Source organism: Somniosus microcephalus, chromosome 4, assembly GCF_052327205.1.
Source record: "Somniosus microcephalus isolate GS21.2 chromosome 4, FLI_Smic_1.0, whole genome shotgun sequence".
NCBI classification, from domain to species: Eukaryota; Metazoa; Chordata; class Chondrichthyes; order Squaliformes; family Somniosidae; genus Somniosus; species Somniosus microcephalus.
In genome coordinates, this window is record NC_140990.1 from 312,670,397 (window position 1) to 312,691,494 (window position 21,098).

Genomic DNA, 21,098 nt, shown 5'->3' on the forward strand with positions numbered 1-21,098 from the left:
TGTTGTTGGAGCTGCACTCATCCAGGCAAGTGAGGAGCATTCCATTACACTCCTGACTTGTGCCTTGTAGAAGGTGGAAAGGCTTTAGGGAGTCAGGAGGCGAGACACTCGCTGCAGAATACCTAGCCTCTGACCCACTCTTGTTGCCACAGTATTTATGTGGCTGATCCAGTTAAGTTTCAGGTCAATGGTGACCCCCGGGATGTTGATGGTGGGGGATTCGGTGATGGTAATGCCGTTGCATGTCAAGGGGCAATGGTTAGACTCTCGCTTGTTGGAGATAGTCATTGCCTGGCACTTGTGTGGCGCAAATGTTATTTGCCAATTATGAGCCCAAGCCTGAATGTCGTCCAGGTCTTGCTGCATGCGGGCATGGACTGCTTCATTATCTGAGGAGTTGCGAATGGAACTGAACACTGTGCAGTCATCAGTGAACATCCCCACTTCTGACCTTATGATGGAGGGAAGGTCATTGCTAAAGCAGCTGAAGATGGTTGGGCCTAGGACACTGCCCTGATGAACTCCTGCAGCGATGTCCTGGGGCTGAAATGATTGACCTTCAACAACCACAACCATATTCCTTTGTGCTAGGTAGGACTCCAGCCAGTGGAGCGTTTTCCCCTGATTCCCATTGACTTCAATTTGATAGCACTGTCGACGACACCTTCCATCACTTAGCTGATGATTGAGAGTATTCTGATGGGGCGGTAATTGGCCAGATTGGATTTGTGCTGCTTTTTGTGGACAGGACATACCTGGGCTGTTTCCCACATTGTTGGGTAGATGCCAATGTTGTAGCTGTACTGGAACAGCTTGGCTAGAGGTGCAGCTAGCTCTGGAGCACAAGACTTCAGCACGACAGCCGGGATGTTGTTGGGGCCCACAGCCTTTGCTGTATCCAGTGCGTTCAGCCATTGCTTGATATCACATGGAGTGAATCGAATTTGCTGAAGACTGGATTCTGTGATGGTGGGGACCTCAGGAGGGGGCCGATATAGATCATCCACTCGGCACTTCTGGCTAAAGATGGATGCAAACGCTTCAGCCTTCTCTTTTGCTGGGCTCCGTCATCATTGAGCATGGGAATATTCATGGAGCTTCCTCCTCACATCAGTTGTTTAACTGTCCACCACCATTCACGACTGGATGTGGCAGGACTGCAGAGCTTTGATCTGATCCGTTGATTATGGGATCGTTTAGCTTTGTCTATAGCATGCTGCTTCCGTTGTTTAGCATTCATGTAGTCCCATGTTGCAGCTTCCCCAGGTTGGCACCTAATTTTTAGGTACGCCTGGTGCTGCTCCCGGCATGCTCTTCTGCACTCCTCATTGAACCAGGGTTGGTTGTCTGGCTTGATGGTAATGGTAGAGTGAGGGATATGCCGGGCCACGAGGTTACAGATTGTGGTGGAATACAATTCTTCTGCTGCTGCTGGTGGCCCACAGCACCTCATGGATGCCTAGTTTTGAGCTGCTAGATCTGTTCTGAATCTATCCCATTTAGCACGATGGTAGTGCCACACAACACGATGGAGGGTGTCCTCATTGTGAAGACAGGACTTCGTCTCCACAAGGACTGTGCGGTGGTCACTGCTAGCAATGCGATCATGGAGAGATGCATCTGCGACAGGTAGATTGGTGAGGACGAGATCAAGTACGTTTTTCCCCTCGTGTTTGTTCCCTCACCACCTGTCGCAGGCCCAGACTGGCAGCTATGTCCTTCAGGATTCGGCCAGCTTGGTCAGTAGTGGTGCTACCGAGCCACTCTTGGTGATAGACATTGAAGTCCCACCCAGAGTACATTCTGTGCCCTTGCTACCCTCAGTGCTTCTCAACATGGAGAAGTACTGATTCATCAGTTGAGGGAGAGCGGTAGGTGGTAATCAGCAGAAGGTTTCGTTGCCCATGCTTGACTTGAAGTCATGAGACTTCTTGGGGTCCAGAGTCAATGTTGAGGACTCCCAGGGCCACACCCTCCCAACTGTATACCACTGTGCCGCCACTTCTGGTGGGTCTGTCCTGCCAGAAGAGTCTGGGACATTAGCTGAAAGGTATGATTCTGTGACTATGACTATGTCAGGCTGTTACTTGATTCGTCTGTGGGACAGCTCTCCCAATTTTGGCACAAGTCCACAGATGTTAGCGAGAAGGACTTTGCAGGGTCGACTGGGCTGGGTGTGCCGTTGTCATATCAGAAGTCGGTGCCTAGGTCGATGCCGGGTGGTCCGTCTGGTTTTATTCTTAATGTTGTTTCTCATAGCAGTTTGCTAGGCCATTTCTGAGGGCAGTTAAGAGTCAACCACATTGCTGTGGGTCTGGAGTCACATATAGGCCAGACGAGGCAAGGACAGCAGAATTCTTCCCTAAAGAACCAGATGGGTTTTTACGACAATCCGATAGTTTCATGGTCACCATTACTGATACTAGCTTTTTACTCCAGATTTATTTAATTAGCTGAATTTAAATTCCACAGCTGCCGTGGTGGATTTTGAACTCACGTCTCCGGCTCATTAGGCCAGGCCTCTGGATTACTAGACCAGTAACATAACCACAATGCTACCATTCCCGGTATGGTACAGGCTGCCCCAACGAGGCAAGGCATTCATTTTTCTAACTCGCACCAAGTCCCGTTCACCATCAACCCTGACCTACATTGGTTCCTGGTTAAGCAACGCCTCGATTTTAAAATTCTCAGCCTTGTTTTCAAATCTCTCCATGGCCTCACCCCTCCCTATATCTACAACCTCCTCCAGCCCTACAATCCACCGAGATATCTGCACTCCTCCAATTCTGGCTCTTGAGAATCCCAGATTTTAATCGCTCCACCATGCCTTCAGCTGCCAAGGCCCTAAGCTCTAGAATTCCATCCCTAAACCTTTCTGGCTCTCAATCCTCCTTTAAGACGCTCCTTAAAACCTATCTCCTCACCTGCCCTAATTTCTCCTTATGTGGCGCGGTTTGACAACGCTCCTGTGAGGCGCCTTGGGACATTTTACTACGTTAAAGGCGCGATATAAATACAAGTCATTGTTGTTGCAGAGCCTTTCCCGGACCTTCACGTTTGAATGTTCCCCAGGTTATAACACAACCTTATTCTCCTGCCTTGTGGAGACTCACCATGATCTTTCCTTCCTCAGCTATTCCTGTAATGTCATGTGGGGGAACTTGCTCTTGGAGAGGAGGCTGTCTTCACTTCAGCAGAGGGAGGGAGGGAGGGAGAGGCAGCACTTCCGACGGGCCCAGAGGTGTCCGACTGTGGAAAAGCACACAGCCAGCTGAATCCCAGGAGTACTGCACACTCAGCTGGAAGTGTGTTGTTCTAGGGTCCGGCGGCTCCGGATTGGCTGGCTCCCAGGCCGACCAATCCTCCAACACCCCCCAACCACCACTAAAATCAAGGGAACTCCCCAGTGAAAATCAAATGACCCTCCCTCTTCACTGAGGTCACCAGAGCAGCTGAAGGGAGAGCGAGGCCCAAAATGGAGGCAAGAAGATTAAAGTAATTTATAAAACAGGTAACTTATATAATTTGTGACTGTGCATTTTTTTAAAGCACAGATTAGATTGGGTTGGCGAGGGGGGGGGGGTGGAAAGAGACTTTGAATAGGAAGGGGGATCTTTAGACTTTCCTAAAAGTAGGTGTGTGTTTGTGAAATGGACAGTTTAGTTCTTTGGCTGAGGGCAGTTATCTGAAGCAATAGCTTCTTCTCGTTTGCTGACATTTATTTTGTTTTTGAGGGATGAGGAGGGGGAAGCTTCACAATTTTTTTTGTTAAAAACGTGTTCTGGATTCTCAAGTCCCTGAATGTTAACTTCAAGCCCTACTCTCTGGAATTCCATCTTTACAATCCTTCTCCACCTCTGTCCCTGCCATCAAAAGGCCTCCTCAGAGCCGCGCCGAAGCTACCGACCACGCCTCTGGTCATCTCTCCTAACTCCTTGCCTTCCATTCCCCTCCCGTGAAGTGACTTCGGGCAGCTTACTTTGTAAGTGAAAGTTGTGCTCTGTTGTGTTCGGGTACCGATAGTGGGAGAGAGGGTGTACAAAACATAAGAAATAGGAGCAGGAGTAGGTCATTTGGCCCCTCGAGCCTGCTCCGCCATTCAATAAGATCATGGCTGATCTGATCTTGGCCTCAACTCCACTTTTCTGCCTGTTCCCCATAACCCTTGCCTCTCCTGTAGTTAAAAAATCTGTCTATCTCAGCCATGAATATAGTGAATGACTCAGCCTTCACAGCTCTCTGGGGTAGAGAATTCCAAAGAATTACGACCCTCGGGAGAAGAAATTCCTCATCTCTGTCTTAAGTGGGCGACCCCTTATCCTGAAACTATGCCCCCTAGTTCTCCCCATGAGGGGAAACATCCTCTCAGCATCTACCTTGTCGAGCCCCCTTAGAATCTTCTACGTTTCAATAAGATCACCTCCCATTCTTCTAAACTCCAATGAACATAGGCCCAACCTGCTCAACCTTTCTTCATAAGACAACCCTTTCATCTCAGGAATCAACCTAGTGAACCTTCTCTGAACTGCCTCCAATGCAAGTGTATCCCTCCTTAAATAAGGAGACCAAAACTGTATGCAGTACTCCAGGTGTGGTCTCACCAGCACCCTGTACAGTTGTAGCAAGACTTCCCTACTTTTACATTCCATCCCCCTTGCAATAAAGGCCAACATTCCATTTGCCTTCCTAATTACTTGCTGGAAGATTACAGCCACGATCTCTGCAGCCACTTCTTTTGAGACCCTATGATGCAGGCCATCGGGTCCAGGGGACTTGTCAGCCTTTAGTCCCATTAGTTTGCCTAGTACTTTTTCTCTAATGATAGTGATTGTTTTAAGTTCCTCCCTCCCTCTTGCCCCTTGTTTTTCCACTATTATTGGGATGCTTTTAGTGTCTTCTACCGTGAAGACAGATACAAAATATTTGTTCAAAGTCTCTGCCATTTCCTTTTTTCCCCATTATTAATTCCCCAGTCTCATCCTCTAAGGGACCAACGTTTATTTTAGCTACTCTCTTCCTTTTTATATACTTGTAGAAGCTCTTGCTGTCTATTTTTATATTTCTTGCTAGTTTACTCTCGTCATCTATTTTATTCTCCCTCTTTATATTTTTTTAGTCATCTTTTGCAAGTATCCAAAAATATTCCAATCTTCTGGCCTCTTCGCAACATTGTATGTCTTTTCTTTCAATGCGATACCCTCCTTAGCTTCCTTAGTTAGCCACGGATGGTTCATCCTTCTCGTAGAGTCTTTCTGAAGTGAAGATGAATTAAAAGGAAATTGTCTTAACTAGAGGCGTTGAACAGCAGTGGCTGAGGCAGGCCAGCAGAGGGGCCCTTTTACTCTACAGTGACTGAACAGTCTGCCTCACCGAAAGCGGTGATGAGATAAACCTTCCGGTTTGTCTACTGCAAAGTGCTTTGCATGAATTTTCAACCAGATTGATCTTGTGCAGGGGCAGGGGAAAAGACTGCTCAATATTCTCAGCCTTATCTCCCACCAGAACACACTATTATTATTAAATCTCTACCCTAAATATTTAACTCAGCCATTTTAACTTTTCAGTGTCATCCCTGGCTCAGTGGGTAGCACTAGATCATGGATTCAAGCCTCACTCCAGAGACTTGAGCACATAATCCAGGCTGACGTTCCCTGTGCAGTACCGAAGGTACAGTCTTGCGGATGAGACATTAAACCAAGGCCTTGTCTGCCCTCTCAGGTGGATGTAAAAGATCCCACGGCACTATTTTGAAGAAGAGCAGTAGCGTTCTGCTCAGGAGTGTCAGCCTAGATTTGTGCTCAAGGCCCAGAAATTCAGGTCTCCACGGGTGAGTATGCATGGAGTACTCACCCGTAAGCCCAATGGAAGTGCCGGTTTCGTGCATGCACTGCGCATGCGCGGGAAACCGGCACTTCCGTTCCCCTGAAAGAAGGGGTTGACAGGTGGAACGCGTGCACGGGAGAGGCAGCGCGTGCGCATCGAACTTACGTTTTTTTGCAGGTTTTTCCGGGAGGGTAAGTCTCCAGGAGTTATACTTTTAAAAAGCAGGCGCAAGGCCTGTTTTTTTACAAGGTAAGTGGTGAATTAATTAAAATTAAAACATTTTTTCCCACAGGTTTATTATTTTTAAATACTTTAAAAGGTAAGTTTATTTTTAGCACCGTTAGAAAATGTAATTAATTTTTTCAAAAATTTATTGTTTAAAATAGTTATTTCGTGTAATTTATAGTTATTTTAAAAATGTGATTTAAAAAAAAAATTATTTGAAGATTTAGTGAGGTTTTGGGGCTTATAGTATTTATAGGTTTGACAGCCCTTCCTGTCAAACTCATGAATGAAGCATTCCCTGCTACCATTGGCTCTCCATGGCCCACGTGATCCCAGGGGACGCATCGAACTAACTGCACCCCTGGGATACGCAAGAACGGCGCACCGGCAGTTGGAGGAGGCCCAGAATTGGAATCCCACGCGGGCCCACAGCTCAACGGCCGGCGCGCTAGGTAAGTGCAGGTCGGGGGCTTGCACCCGCGGGAAGCCCCCGACCCGAATTTCTGGGCCCAAGTCTCTGGAGTAGGACTTGAACCTACAACCTTTCTGACTCAGAAGCTAGAGTGCTATCCACTGAGCACTGGCTGACACCTGCCAGGCTTCCTGCTCCCAATGCCTGTCCAGTGACCCATGATGGAAAGTACACAAGTTGGGAGGATGTGTTCAGACTTGACTGCGATGTCCTCTATGGTCAAGTCACTTGCTGATCCTCACTTAGTAATGACACAACTTAAGAGATGCACTAGAGCCTGACCATCACCTGTGGAATTGCAACCCAGCAAAAGAAAAAGTGGGGGAGGAAAGCAAATGGGCACAAATAGAGGGTACGGTTGACTGAGGCTGTGGCCAGGCCTGCTTGTTCAGTGTTGTCCAACACATTAGCCACTAGCCACATGCAGCTAATTGGGAATCCAGATTATGGCTCATTGCATTTTCATAGAATGGTTACAGCACAGGAGGCCGCCATTTGGCCCGTCAAGCCAGTGCCGGCTCTCTGCAAGAGCACTTGCTAGTCCCACTCCCCCACCCTTTTGGATTAGTAAATAAAAAATGAGTAATAGACTGTTGTTGGGCGTGTAATTGCAATACTCATATTCGCACGGTGTATGCACATGAACTTTAAACCTTTTGTGCGTTTGCTGGTACAATGGTAAGATGAAAAGCCCTGCGAGTGTTTACTGATCATTGTGAGCATGTTACTTCCTTGGTTACTGAATGGTGGTAGATGTTTGTTAAGGAAATATACATAAGAATATAAGAAATAGGAGCAGGAGTAGGCCAATCGGCCCCTCGAGCCTGCTCCGCCATTCAATAAAATCATGGCTGATCTGATCCTAACCGCCAATCCACTATCACAGAACCATCTCCTGAATCCAACAGAATTAGACACACGAAATAGGAGCAGGATCAGGCTACACGGCCCCTGGGCCCGCTCCGCTACCCACAGGGCCATGACCGATCCGAACCTAGACTCATGTCTAAATTCCTGCCCGCTCCCCGTAACCCTTAATTCCCTTTACTTCTAGGAAACTGTCTATTTCTGTTTTAAATTTATGTAATGATGTAGCTTCTACAGCTTTTTGGGGCAGCATATTCCATGGACCTACCACCCTCTGAGTGAAGTAGTTCCTCCTCATCTCAGTTTTGAAAGAGCAGCCCCTTATTCTAAGACTATGCCCCCTAGTTCTAGTTTCACCCATCATCGGGAACATCCTCCCCGCATCCACCCGATCCAACCCCTTCACAATCTAATGGCCCAGAACTTGGTGTCGGGGGCTTGCCGCGCGTGCAAGCCCCCGATGTGCACTTACCCGGCGCGCCGACATCTGAAACCTGGCCCGCAGTGGATTTCCTGTAAGTGGCCCGGTTCTGATCTCGGCGCACTGTGCTAACCTGACCCAGCGGCGTAGTTAGTGCGATGTGCCGGCTGGGATCAGGTAAGCACTGTTCAGCCAATCAGGGGAGGGGAAACTTCATTCATAAGTTTGATAGTAAAGACTGTCAAACTCATGAAAAGTACAGCACCCCAAAACACTACTTAAACTTGAAATAAAATGTTAAAAAGTATCCCAATAATTAAATTAACTATGAATAACTTTAAAAAACTATTTTAAACAATTAATCAAATTTTTGAAAAAAATAAATTTTTAAAAAATAGGGTCTAAAACTAAACTTACCTTACTGTAGATTCTTTAAAAATAATAAACCTGTGGAAAAAAAAATTCTAAATTGTACTAAAAGACCACTTACCTGTAAAACTAAGTACTTACGTGTGGTTTTTCAATGCGTAAAAACCGGAGCCCTTTACACATGCGCAAATCTGTAAAAATACAGGAAATCCAAGTCGCACGCGCTGCCCAATACCGCGCATGCGTTCAGCCTCTTAACCCCTTGGGTCAGAGGACAGGAAATGCCGGTTTTCAGCGCATGCGCTGTGCATGCTGAAAACCGGCAATTCCTCCGGGCACACGCGTGAGTACCCTGTCCGTACTCACGCGTTGTGACAGGAATTACTGGGCCTATATGTTTCAATAAGATCGCCTCTCATTCTTCTGAACTCCAATGAGTAGAGTCCCAATCTACTCAACCTCTCCTCATATGTCCATCCCCTCATCCCCGGGATTAACCAAGTGAACCTTCTTTGTACTGACTCGAGAGCAAGTATGTCCTTTCTTAAGTATGGACACCAAAACTGTACGCAGTATTCCAGGTGCGGTCTCACCAATACCTTGTACAACTGAAGCAATACCTCCCTATTTTTATATTCTATCCCCCTAGCAATGAAAGCCAACATTCCATTGGCCTTCTTAATCACTTGCTGCACCTGCATACTAACCTTCTGAGTTTCGTGCACCAGGACCCCCAGATCCCTTTGTACTTCAGTACTTTCCAGTTTCTTGCCATTAAGATAATAACTTGCTCTACGATTTTTCCTGCCAAAGTGCATAACCTCACACTTTCCAGTATTGTATTCCATCTGCCAAATCTCTGCCCACTTACTTAGCCTGTCTATGTCCCCTTGCAGGTTTTTTATGTCCTCCTCTCTCACTACTTTCCCTCCCATCTTAGTATCATCTGCAAACTTTGATATGTTACACTCGGTCCCCTCCTCCAAATCGTTAATATAGATTGTAAAGAGTTGGGGACCCAGCACTGACCCCTGCGGAACACCACTTGTTACTGATTGCCAGTCTGAGAATGAACCATTTATCCCAACTCTCTGCCTTCTGTTAGATAGCCAATCCTCTATCCATGCCAGAATATTACCCCCAATCCCGTGATTTTTTATCTTAAGCAATAATCTTCTGTGTGGCACCTTGTCAAATGCCTTTTGGAAGTCTAAATACACTACGTCCACTGGTTCCCCTTTATCCACCCTATATGTTACTTCCTCAAAGAACTCCAGCAAATTTGTCAAACATGACTTCCCCTTCATAAAACCATGCTGACTTTGTCCTATTAAATTATGATTGTCCAAATGTCCTGTTACTGTCTCCTTAATAATGGACTCCAAAATTTTACCTACCACAGATGTTGGGCTAACCAGTCTATAGTTTCCAGCCTTCTGTCTACTGCCCTTTTTAAATAAGGGTGTTACATTAGTAGTTTTCCAGTCTGCCGGGACCTTTGCTGAGTCCAGGGAGTTTTGGAAAATTATTACCAATGCATCCACAATCCCTACCGCCACTTCCCTCAAGACCCTAGGATGTAAGCCATCAGGTCCAGGTGATTTATCCGCCTTGAGTCCCATTATTTTACCGAGTACCACTTCCTTAGTGATTTTGATCATGTTTAGCTCCTCCCCCCCCCCCTTTAGCCCCCTGTTTGTCCAGTGTTGGGATATTCTTAGTGTCTTCTACTGTAAAGACTGATGTAAAATATTCATTCAGTGTTTTTGCCATCTCTATATTTACCACCATTAATTTCCCGGTCTCATCCTCTAAGGGACCAACATTTACTTTAGCCACCCTTTTTCTTTTTATATAACTATAAAAACTTTTACTATCTGTTTTTATATTTTTTGCTAATTTACTTTCATAATCTATCTTCCCTTTCTTAATCAATCTTTTTGTTATTTTTTGCTGTCTTTTAAAGTTTTCCCAATCCTCTATCCTCCCACTAGATTTGGCTACCTTATATGCCCTTGTTTTTAGTCGAATACTATCCTTAATTTCTTTACTTAGCCACGGATGGCTGTCTTTTCTTTTACACCCTTTTCTTCTCAGTGGAATATATATTTTTTGGAAGTTGTAAAATAACTCCTTAAATGTACACCACTGATCATGTATCGTCTTACCCTTTAATCTATTTTCCCAATCCACTCTACTCAATTCCGCTCTCATACCTTCATAGTCTCCTTTATTCAAGCTTAGCACGCTTGTTTGAGATCCAACCTTCTCACCCTCTAATTGAATATGGAATTCAACCATGTTATGGTCACTCATTCCAAGGGGATCCTTTACTAGGACATTTTTAATTAATCCTGTCTCGTTACACAGGACCAGATCTAAGGTTGCTTGCCCCCTGGTCGGTTCAGTTACATACTGCTCAAGAAACCCATCCCTAATACACTCAATGAACTCATCCTCAAGGCAGCCCTGCCCAATTTGATTTGTCCAATTAATATGATAGTTAAAATCCCCCATAATTATAGATGTTCCCTTATTACAAGTCTCAACTATTTCCTGATTGATACTCTGTCCAACAGAGTTGCAACTGTTCGGAGGCCTATAGACTATGCCCACTAGTGTTTTTTTCCCCTTATTATTCCTTACCTCCACCCAAACTGTTTCATTATCCTGATCTTTTGACCCAATATCATTTCTCTGTATTACAGTGATTCCTTCCTTTATTAACATAGCCACCCCACCTCCCCTTCCTTCCTGCCTGTCCTTCCTGATCGTTAAATAACCTGGTATGTTTAATTCCCAGGCATTGTCACCCTGCAGCCATGTTTCTGTAATGGCCACAAGATCATACCCATATGTAGTTATTTGTGCCATTAACTCGTCTATTTTGTTACGAATGCTACGTGCATTCAGATAGAGAACTTTCAAATATGTTTTGTGACACTTAGTTCCTGCTTTTGCCCTTTTTATTACTTGGGGGGTCGATTAGAGCTTTCAAGACTGAGATCGATAGATTTTTGTTAGGTAAGGGTTTTGAGGGATATGGAGCAAAGGCAGGTACATGGTGTTGACGTACAGATCAGCCATGATCTAACAGAATGCCGGAACAGGCTCGAGGGGCTGAATGGCCTCCTTGTGTTCCTATGTCTGCCTGTTCCACTGATTCATTCGGACATAAAGGAGTCGATATTAACCACCCCACCCCCCCCCCCCCGGTGACGGGTGGGAGAGGGTTAACAATCATGTCTCCAACCTGCCATGTACATGTCTACTGCCATGTTTACGGTGGCGGGTTGCATGGCATGTCTGTGTCCCATCTCGGAGGCGCAGAACACTTCATTATAATATTTAAATCAGGCTCCTTCAGTGCAGTTGGGACAGTTGGGAGCTTGATTTGAACTTAACGGTTGCCAGCCGGGCTTCCCAGGGCTCGGGAAACCCAGCAGCAAGATGGAGACGGGAGCAGCCGACTACAAATGCTAAGTGTTTTTTCCAGCAATGCTTGTGAGCCAGGAAAAGCTCCCCCCGGCCCCTCAAAGGAAGCCTTCTGCTGTTCGTGGCCTGTCCTCGCTGCCGCAATCTGCAGACCCACCCCCGCCACTCCAACCCCCAATCCCGAGCATTCTCGAAGAGCAGGGTGTTCTACCAGTGCTCTGGTCAACATTCCTCCCTCAAACACCATCAAAACGTAATCATTGATCATTCATTTCACTGCTGTTTGTGGGGCCTTGCTTTGTACAAAATGGCTGCAGCGTTTTCCTACAAAACGACAGTGGCTGCGTTTCAAAGTAATGCCTCGTCTGTGAAGTCCCTTGGGACGTTTCCATGAGATGCACTAGAGTTGCATATATCATGGCTGCAAAACACAAGACACTCCCTGCACAGGGGATACGGTAGCATAGTGGTTATGTCACTGGGCTAGTAATCCAGAGGCCTGGACTATCCACTAGTCACATCCTGCCAATTAGAGTGCCTGCCCATTATCCTTAGTCTCTGTCTCCTGCCGCTCAGCCAATTTCTTATGAGCGCGACACTGGGAATTGAGTGAATAATCTTGGCTGACACTCCAGTGCAATACTGAGGGAATGCTGCAACATCAGGGATGCCTCCTTCAAATGAAACATTAATCCGAGGTCCTATCTGCTTGTTCAAGTACAGATTGAAAGCTGTAACGGATAGGTTGGTATGCTGGAAGGAAAAATCACGTGATCGTGTGATTTTTCAGATTTTATTTACCCTTTAAAAGGGAGAGTTGCTGGTGTTTAAAAAAAAAAAATCCTTTCTAGTGTACAGTCACTTCTTCGTTAAATGACTTACCTTGATATTAGATAGCCACCGATGTTTCCTCTAAGCTGCGCGTGTGCGTGGCCGCGAGTACTCTGCAAGGTACCGTGCACGTCGTTCACAAGCATTTCCATTGGAAATACCGCGCATGTGCAGAAATTTAAAAGCATTGAAATAAACAGGCCGCGCACAACAAAGCGCAGCTTAGAGGGAACTTTGATAGCCACTTATCACATTTCACAAACATCTCAAAGCACTTCACATCTAAATAGTTATTTTCCACACATCAAAATCCCATAGATTGCAATGACACAATGGGGGGATTTTAACACGGGTAACTGGGTGAGGGGGTTAAATGGGCAAAAATTCCAAGCGTGTCAGGAAGCCGGCTCCAACCCGCTGAATTCTGGGTTTTACTGAGGTGGGAGAAGTGGCAGACAGCCAACCCGCTCCTTGGGACCCTGGCAGCTGCAGCGAGGAGAGGACAGCCTCGGGGAGAAGGCAAGTGGGCCAGGAGGAACAGGGGTGCTTCCACCCAGCTCTCCAAGCTCCACCACCATCAAACCGCGACCTCCCCCCCCACGGATCGGACCACCCTGGGGTCAGGGATCGGACACTGCCCCCCCCCCCCCGGGGTCGGGGACCGGACCTACCAGGTCCTGCGGCCTCCTCCGGAGCGTTCCCCGCCCGACTGGAAGCCAAACCTGTCAATCAAGCTGACGTCCGGGCAGGGAACCAGAGTTAAATCTCCACAGCATGCGGGGAAACTTAGACTTTCGGATTTCCCGCACGCTACCGGACCCTCCCCCATCCCCTCCCGTTCCCAGCGCGTCATGAAATAAAAATTTACCCCAATGCTTTTTTACACTGTTGGCTGAGGGAGGGATATTGGCCAAAACATTAGGGGAACTCCCTGTTCTGCTTTCAATAATACCATGGGAACCAGTGGAACAGGCAAATTAGACATTGGTTCAATGTCTTTCTGAAGGACAGCACCTGTGATAATACAGTACTGCAAAATTACTGGCTCAGAAGCGAGATATTATCAACAGAACTAAGCGGAGACTTATCGTCAAGATTTATATAAAATTAAATATCACAAGACAAAATAATCATGCATGGATATGGAGTATTTGCCATTCTAAGTATTTTGAGCCTTGGCTCAGAGGTAGCACTCCCACTTCTGAGTCAGAAGGTCATGCATTCAAATCCCACTCTCGAGATTTGAGCCCATAACCTAGGCTGACACTCTTGTACAGTACTGAGGGAGTGCTGCACTGTCAGAGGTTCCGTCTTTCGGATGAGACGTTAAACCGAGGCCCCATCTGGCCTCTCAGGTGGGTGTAAAAGATCATGGCACTATTTCGAAGAAGAGCAGGGGAGTTATCCCCGGTGACCTGGCCAACATTATTCCTTCAACCAACACCTACAATAACAGATTAGCTGGTAATTATCTCAATGCTGTTTGTGGGATCTTGCTGTGCACAAATTAGCTGCCGCGTTTCCTACATTACAACAGTGACTACACTTCAAAAGCAATGTTCCCCGTAATTTCTTTTTTTGAGTCCGCGGCCCCTTTAAGGGGCTGTGTGGCCCATTCACAGTTGAACTTTAACATCGCAATGCTGGTCCCGGGCTGCGCAGGACTGGCAGAGAGCTACGCAACCGCGCAGCTTATAGGGAACGTTGTTCAAAAGTAATTCAATGGCTGTAAAGCGCTTTGGGACGTCCAGAGGTTGTGAAAGGTGCTATAGAAATGCACGTCCTTTCTTTAGTAGAGTATGTGTGTTCCACGTACCTCGCTGTATTCAACATCTCGTTCATCCTCGTTAATTATGATCATATAGGGCCTTCGAGGCAAACCTGGTGCTTTCATCCCGAGGACAAAGAGCAGAAACGTACAGATGTATCGCACCATCCACAGACCAAAGTGTACCTGGGAGACAGAAATAAATGTCATCTGTAAGTCGAGATGGACTGAGAACATACAATGCTGGAAACACACAACGGGGCAGCAGCAGCTGCAACAAAAACAGACGGGCTCATGTTTCAGATACGTGCCCTTCCTCACAACTTCAGACGGAGTTTTCTTCTCTGATCGTTAGCGTAGCACAAGGTTCCCACAAGAGCTTTCTCAAACAATTGCAGTAATGTGCTTGTTGGGTTTTTATAGGACGTTGTCATATATCCTTTGCCCTTCTGTGTAGGTAGTATACGATATTGTCATATACCCTGTTACTTCATCGAAGTACTCGATCAAGTTAGTCAAACACGATTTGTCTTAAACAAATCTTTGCTGACTTTGATTTATTAACCTATACTTTTCCAAATGCCAATTAATTTTGTACTGGATTATTGTCTCTAAAAAGTTTTCCCAACACCGACATTAGGCGGACTGGCCTGCAGTTGCTGGGTTTATCCCGCTCCCCTTTTTAAAACAGGTGTGCAACATTTGCAATCCTCCAGACCTCTGTCACCATTCCCATATCCAAGGAGGATTGTAGCAGAGCCTCCACCAGAGCAATTTCCACCCTTATTTCCCTCAGTAACCCAGGATGAATCCCATCCGGATCGGGTGACTTTTCTACTTTGAGGACTGCCAACCTTTTAAGTACCTCTTCTTTATCTATTTTTATTCTATCAAATATTGCTACTGCCTCCTCCTTTACTGCTACACTGGCAGCATCTTCTCCAGTGAAGACTGATGCAAAGTCCTCATTTAGTACCTCAGCCATGCCCTCTGCCTCCACAAGAAGATCTTCTTTTTGGTCCCTAATCAGCCCCACCCTTCCTTTGACTAACCTTTTGCTATTTATCTATCTTCTATCTATCTATCTATATAAAGGAATCGTTCTGTCTGTCCTTCTGTCTGTCTGTCTGTCCTCGGGTGTGCGTCTGTCCGGCTATGCGCTCAAAAGTTATACGGCATACCTACGCACGCGTTACCTCCGAAGAAAGCTTACGCTTCCGGGACGCTGGTAAGCGTATTTACTTTTCGGTCGCACGAAAATTGTTCGCGCCTTATGCAAAAAACCTTCAAAATTAAACTCATTATCTGCTAGCATTGATTGACTGACGTCAAGGTTCGACCAATCCTGTGCCGTCACGATTGACCAATCCTACAGTACGGTCCCCTGATGGTTGGCCAATCGGTGTGTGTGTGTATGGGCGGGACTAATCGTTTTCATCTCGGGGATGTGGCAGCCATTGTTTCAGTGCCATGACTTCAGCTTCCAGCTCAAACTACTTTGAAAGTTAGTATCTCTTTTAAAAATAACATAAGATTTACCAAAAATGTTTTATAAGTACTTTCACTTTCATCTTTCAAGGTATTAAGTGTGTGTGTGGGCGGGACTAATCGTTTTCATCTCAGGGATCTGCCAGCCATTCTTTCACTGCTTGCAGCTCAAACTACTCTCCTTATCCAGCTTTGAAAAAGTTAGTTTCTCTTTTAAAAATAACATAAGATTTACCAAAAACGTTTTATAAGTACTTTCACTTTCATCTTTCAAGGTATTAAAAAGGTAGAAATGTTGCCTGGCAGCAGATTCACAAAGGGACACAGACAGGGCCCTAAAGCCTGGGACTCGATTTAAAATGTTGCCCGGCACCAGATTCACAAAGGGACACAGACAGGGCCCCAAAGCCTGGCACTCGATTTAAACCGCCCACCCCAAAACAGCCCTGGCAAAGCCGGGCTCCCCCCAGCTAGTCTATATATATATAATAAAGGAGTCGATCTGTCTGTCCTTCTGTCTGTCTGTCCTCGGGTGTGCGTCTGTCCGGCTATGCGTTCGAAAGTTATACCGCGTACCTACGCGCGCGTTACCTCCGAAGAAAGCTTACGCTTCCGGGACGCTGGTAAGCGTATTTACTTTTCGGTCGGACGAAAATTGTTCGCGCCTTATGCAAAAAACCTTCAAAATTAAACTCATTATCTGCTAGCATTGATTGACTGACGTCAAGGTTCGACCAATCCTGTGCCGTCACGATTGACCAATCCTACAGTACGGTCCCCTGATGGTTGGCCAATCGGTGTGTGTGTGTGTGGGCGGGACTAATCGTTTTCATCTCGGGGATCTGGCAGCCATTGTTTCAGTGCCATGACTTCAGCTTCCAGCTCAAACTACTTTGAAAGTTAGTATCTTTTAAAAATAACATAAGATTTACCAAAAATGTTTTATAAGTACTTTCACTTTCATCTTTCAAGGTATTAAAAGGTAGAAATGTTGCCCGGCAGCAGATTCACAAAGGGACACAGACAGGGCCCTAAAGCCTGGGACTCGATTTAAACTGCCCGGCCCAAAACAGCCCTGGCAAAGCCGGGCTCCCCCCAGCTAGTATGTTTATAAAAGACTCTTGGCTTCCCTTTTATGCTAACTACTAATCTAGTCTCAGACTCTCTCTTTGCCCCTCTTATTCCCTTTTTCAGATCTCTTCAGTACATTTTGTATTCAGCTTGGTTCTCTACTGTATTATGAACCTTACAATTGTCATAATTGTCCTCTTTCTGTCTCATTTTAATCTCTATATCTTCAGTCATCCAGGGAGCTCTAGCTTTAGATGCCCTTCCTTTCCCCCTCACGAGAATGCGTCTACTCTGTACTCGAACCATCTTCTCTTTGAAGATCTCCCATTGTTCAATTACAATTTTGCCTACCAATTCTTGATTCCAATCCACCTGGGCCAGATCCCTTTCAACTCACTGAAGTTAGCCCTCCTCCATAATAAAATGGCTATTCTACCTGATACAACTATTCTTAGTGCTTCGCCCAGAATGTTCCCCTTCCAGTTTGTCAGAAGACAGGTGAGAATGGTGAGTAATTTCTCACAGCTCACACAGGCTGTGCACGACTATGGTTCTAATTTATACATTTCCAATAAATGACTCATTAAAAGTCAAATAGTATAAGTACTTCAAACCAACATAGCGCCAAACTCATATGTAAAACATTGAATATATAAGGCATGGAATAGGAATAGGCAATTTGACCCATTAAGCCCATCCCTTCACAGACTACATACAATCTCTAGCCCAATGAAAGTTTGCCTTGCCATCAAAGGTAACCCGGGCAGATCCACAGAACACCCGTCCTTCCTGATATCCGTCATTATTAAACAGTCACCAAATGCCAGGATGGACACCATATATATTTATTATAAAGAAACGGCTAGTTTTCACCAGTAATCATTTGTGATGGTTGTCAAGGTGTCAGGCGTGGCTCAGTGGAAGGTCAGAAGGTCTTGGGTTCAAGATCCACTCCAGAGACTCGAGCACAAAGCCTAGGCTGGCACTTCAGTGCAGTGCCGAGGGAGCGCTGCACTGTCGGAGGGGCAGTGTTGAGGGAATGCTGCACTGTCGGAGGGGCAGTGCCGAGGGAATGCTGCACTGACGGAGGGGCAGTGCCGAGGGAGCGCTGCACTGTTGGAGGGGCAGTGTTGAGGGAATGCTGCACTGTTGGAGGGGCAGTGTTGAGGGAATGCTGCACTGTCGGAGGGGCAGTGCCGAGGGAATGCTGCACTGACGGAGGGGCAGTGCCGAGGGAGCGCTGCACTGTCGGAGGGGCAGTGTTGAGGGAATGCTGCACTGTCGGAGGGGCAGTGCCGAGGGAATGCTGCACTGACGGAGGGGCAGTGTCGAGGGAGCGCTGCACTGTTGGAGGGGCAGTGTTGAGGGAATGCTGCACTGTCGGAGGGGCAGTGCCGAGGGAATGCTGCACTGACGGAGGGGCAGTGTCGAGGGAGCGCTGCACTGTTGGAGGGGCAGTGTTGAGGGAATGCTGCACTGTTGGAGGGGCAGTGCCGAGGGAATGCCGCACTGTCGGAGGGGCAGTGCCGAGGGAATGCCGCACTGTCGGAGGGGCAGTGCCGAGGGAATGCCGCACTGTCGGAGGGGCAGTGCTGAGGGAATGCCGCACTGTCGGAGGGCAGTGCCGAGGGAATGCCGCACTCCCAGCTCGCACCACAATCCTTGTTCCCATGTGCTCCATTCTGCAGCATTCCATTCCACCAACTCTTCCACCCACTCCCCTCCCTTCCCTCCTCCTCTGCGGTTTGCACTGAAATAGAATTATAGAATCATACAGCGCCCATGAGGCCATTCGGCCCATCGTGCATGTGCCGGCTCTTTGAAAGAACTATCCAATTAGTCCTTGCTCTTTCCCCATAGTTCTGCAATTTTTTTTCCTTTTCAAGTATATTTCTAATTTCCTTTTAAAAGTTACTATTGAATCTGCTTCCACCACCCTCTCAGGCAGTGCATTCTAGATCACAACAGCTCACTGTGTAAAAAAAATTCTTCTTATCTACCCTCTTTTGCTAATTATCTTAAACCGGTGTCCTCTGGTTACCGACCCTCCTGCCACTGGAAACAGTTTCTCCTTATTTACTCCATCAAAACCCTTCATAATTTTGAACACCTCTATTAAATCTCCCCATAACCTTCGCTGCTCTAAGGAAAACAACCCAGCTTAAGTTGGAAACCACTTTCCAAAAACTGATACTGCAATAGATCTGACACAGGCTCCAATGCCAAATAAAGATGACAGCCATGGTCACTGACTTGCAATAGATCTTCTTACAGCGGTTCAAGGTACTGAACATAGCTACAAAACTCCGAATGCAGCAACAGCACCCTTTCAATCTGCCCAATACAATGACATGTCCCTGTTATAAAATGAAAATGGTGAAACTGCAGGTTTTAACTGTCATTTATAAAGTTTTGGGGTGGAGTAGCAACTACAGGAAGTTAAACAAAACAAATTAAAAACATGGATAAAGAAAGAATTTAAAATGGTCAACTTGAATCAATATGCAAACAGGATTAACAACATTCAACAACACAACGCAGTCAAACGTGTTTGGGACCAGGAATTCGCGTCATGGAATATGGCCCTTGGAAGGTTTAGGCATGATTTTCAGGCCATCCAGAGGGAACATTATTTGCGTCTATCCCCCAGCTGGGTTTAGTGGTGCTGTGGTTCTACAAACACTGTCTTCCTTCTGCCATTTCACAGACAAAGATAAAGACCCCTGCCCCCCCCCCCCCCCCCAAACAGTGCCCACACGCTCATGGCCCTTCCCTTCATCAGCCTATTGTTTGGCCATTTACTTTTTCTTTTTGCCCTCCCACAGGCAAGTGGTCCAGTGGTTTGCCCACAGCACTGGGATGAGCCTGCCCTTTCCTTGTGAGTGATAACTCAAAAACAGGGGGTGGGGGGGTCAGAATGAATAAACTGTCCACAGGACAGAGAGATCGAGCCACCTTCCATAGTCATTCCTCACACGGCAAACGAGAGGACATCGCTGCCCGTTTCCAGAGAGCTGGAAGGAACAGTGTATGGTGAAGAGGAGGTAGATCATTCTAGTGTGGAGTGGGATCTCCGCAGGAAGACACGTTGCAATAGGTTGGCTGCAACAGAGAGACCCATGATAAAACAGACCATGCAGCATCCTCGCACAATGCCACCGAACAGAGGGACAAGTCCAGAAGACGTTCGCGTGGGAGGCAACCTCCTGTTACATTGTTATAGTATCACATCATTAAATGGAACTACTTTGGTATGGAACTACTTTGGTATGGTGTAGTTATATTGCTATGTGGCACACTGTGCACGGGCAGTGCACAGTGCAGCGTCGGACATCTTGCATCACTCCGCACCATGCGGCAGCACTGTAACAAAGCAAAAAAACAGCTAAGTAAAAGCACTAACTAAAAATGAACTAAAAGTGTCTGTAATATATATATATATATAGTACAAGAACACAAGGAGACACAACACCTCCTATTTCTTATGTTCTTATGGGTTCTGGGGAGCGGGCAGGGAAGTGGCTTTGAGCCCAAGATCAGCCATGATCTTATTGAATGGCGGGGCAGGCTCGAGGGGCAAATGCCCTATGCCTGCTCCCATTTCTTATGTTATGTTGACCCCCTCCAACACTATCTGTCTACGGCTGTTAAGAAATATTTGACCAAAACTAAAAGAAAATTATCTGTTTAAAAATGTTCATTCTCAAATTAAAAGTTGGTGCCAACTAAAATTGAATAGAATCATACAGAACATAAGTAGGCCATTCGGCCCATCATGCCTATGCTGCCTCCCTGTTCATTTCTCCTTTTCAAGTATATATCCAATTCCCTGAATAGATTAACACAAATAACAACATTTCAACAATATTTGAAAACAGAAAGTTACAATGACACAACACTGAGTGACACAGCAAAACTGTTCTGAGGCAACAAAAATTAAGTAAAACCACATATGAACAGAACAACCATTGCATGCTGAGTCATTGCACATGACATGGCAGTTGATTATATAAACAAAAGCACACACTCACTGCCTCAGTTGAAGAGGAATTTACAGTAATTGTAAAATTGTGCATTGCACAGAAAGGAAAGTGCCCTGGAAGAGACAGTAAATGGTACAGATCTAAGATTGCTACAGCTCATCACTCAAATACTAGAGTGTGTCTGTACACACACAGCCTGTTCCTCTCACTCATAAAAAAGCTTCCGCCCCAAACAGAGTGAGAGTGGTCAGCCTCCCACCCACACATCCAGGCACTCGAGGGTAAAACAGGCAGAAAATATTTAAATGGAACGGTGTTAAAGAACCAATCCACTTTAACTAT

General features: G+C 46.2%; 1 protein-coding gene across 2 annotated transcripts in view; it reads right to left on the bottom strand.

Annotated features, from left to right (window-relative positions):
- Nucleotides 1-21,098, bottom strand: part of LOC147120602 (ATP-binding cassette sub-family B member 6-like) — a 276,275-nt gene that overhangs the window by 238,077 nt on the left and 17,100 nt on the right. For both annotated transcript variants that reach the window (XM_085986730.1, XM_085986729.1), the window contains exon 3: nucleotides 14,263-14,400. In XM_085986730.1, the coding sequence (XP_085842856.1) occupies nucleotides 14,263-14,400 (138 nt within the window). The remainder of the gene's footprint in view (nucleotides 1-14,262; nucleotides 14,401-21,098) is intronic.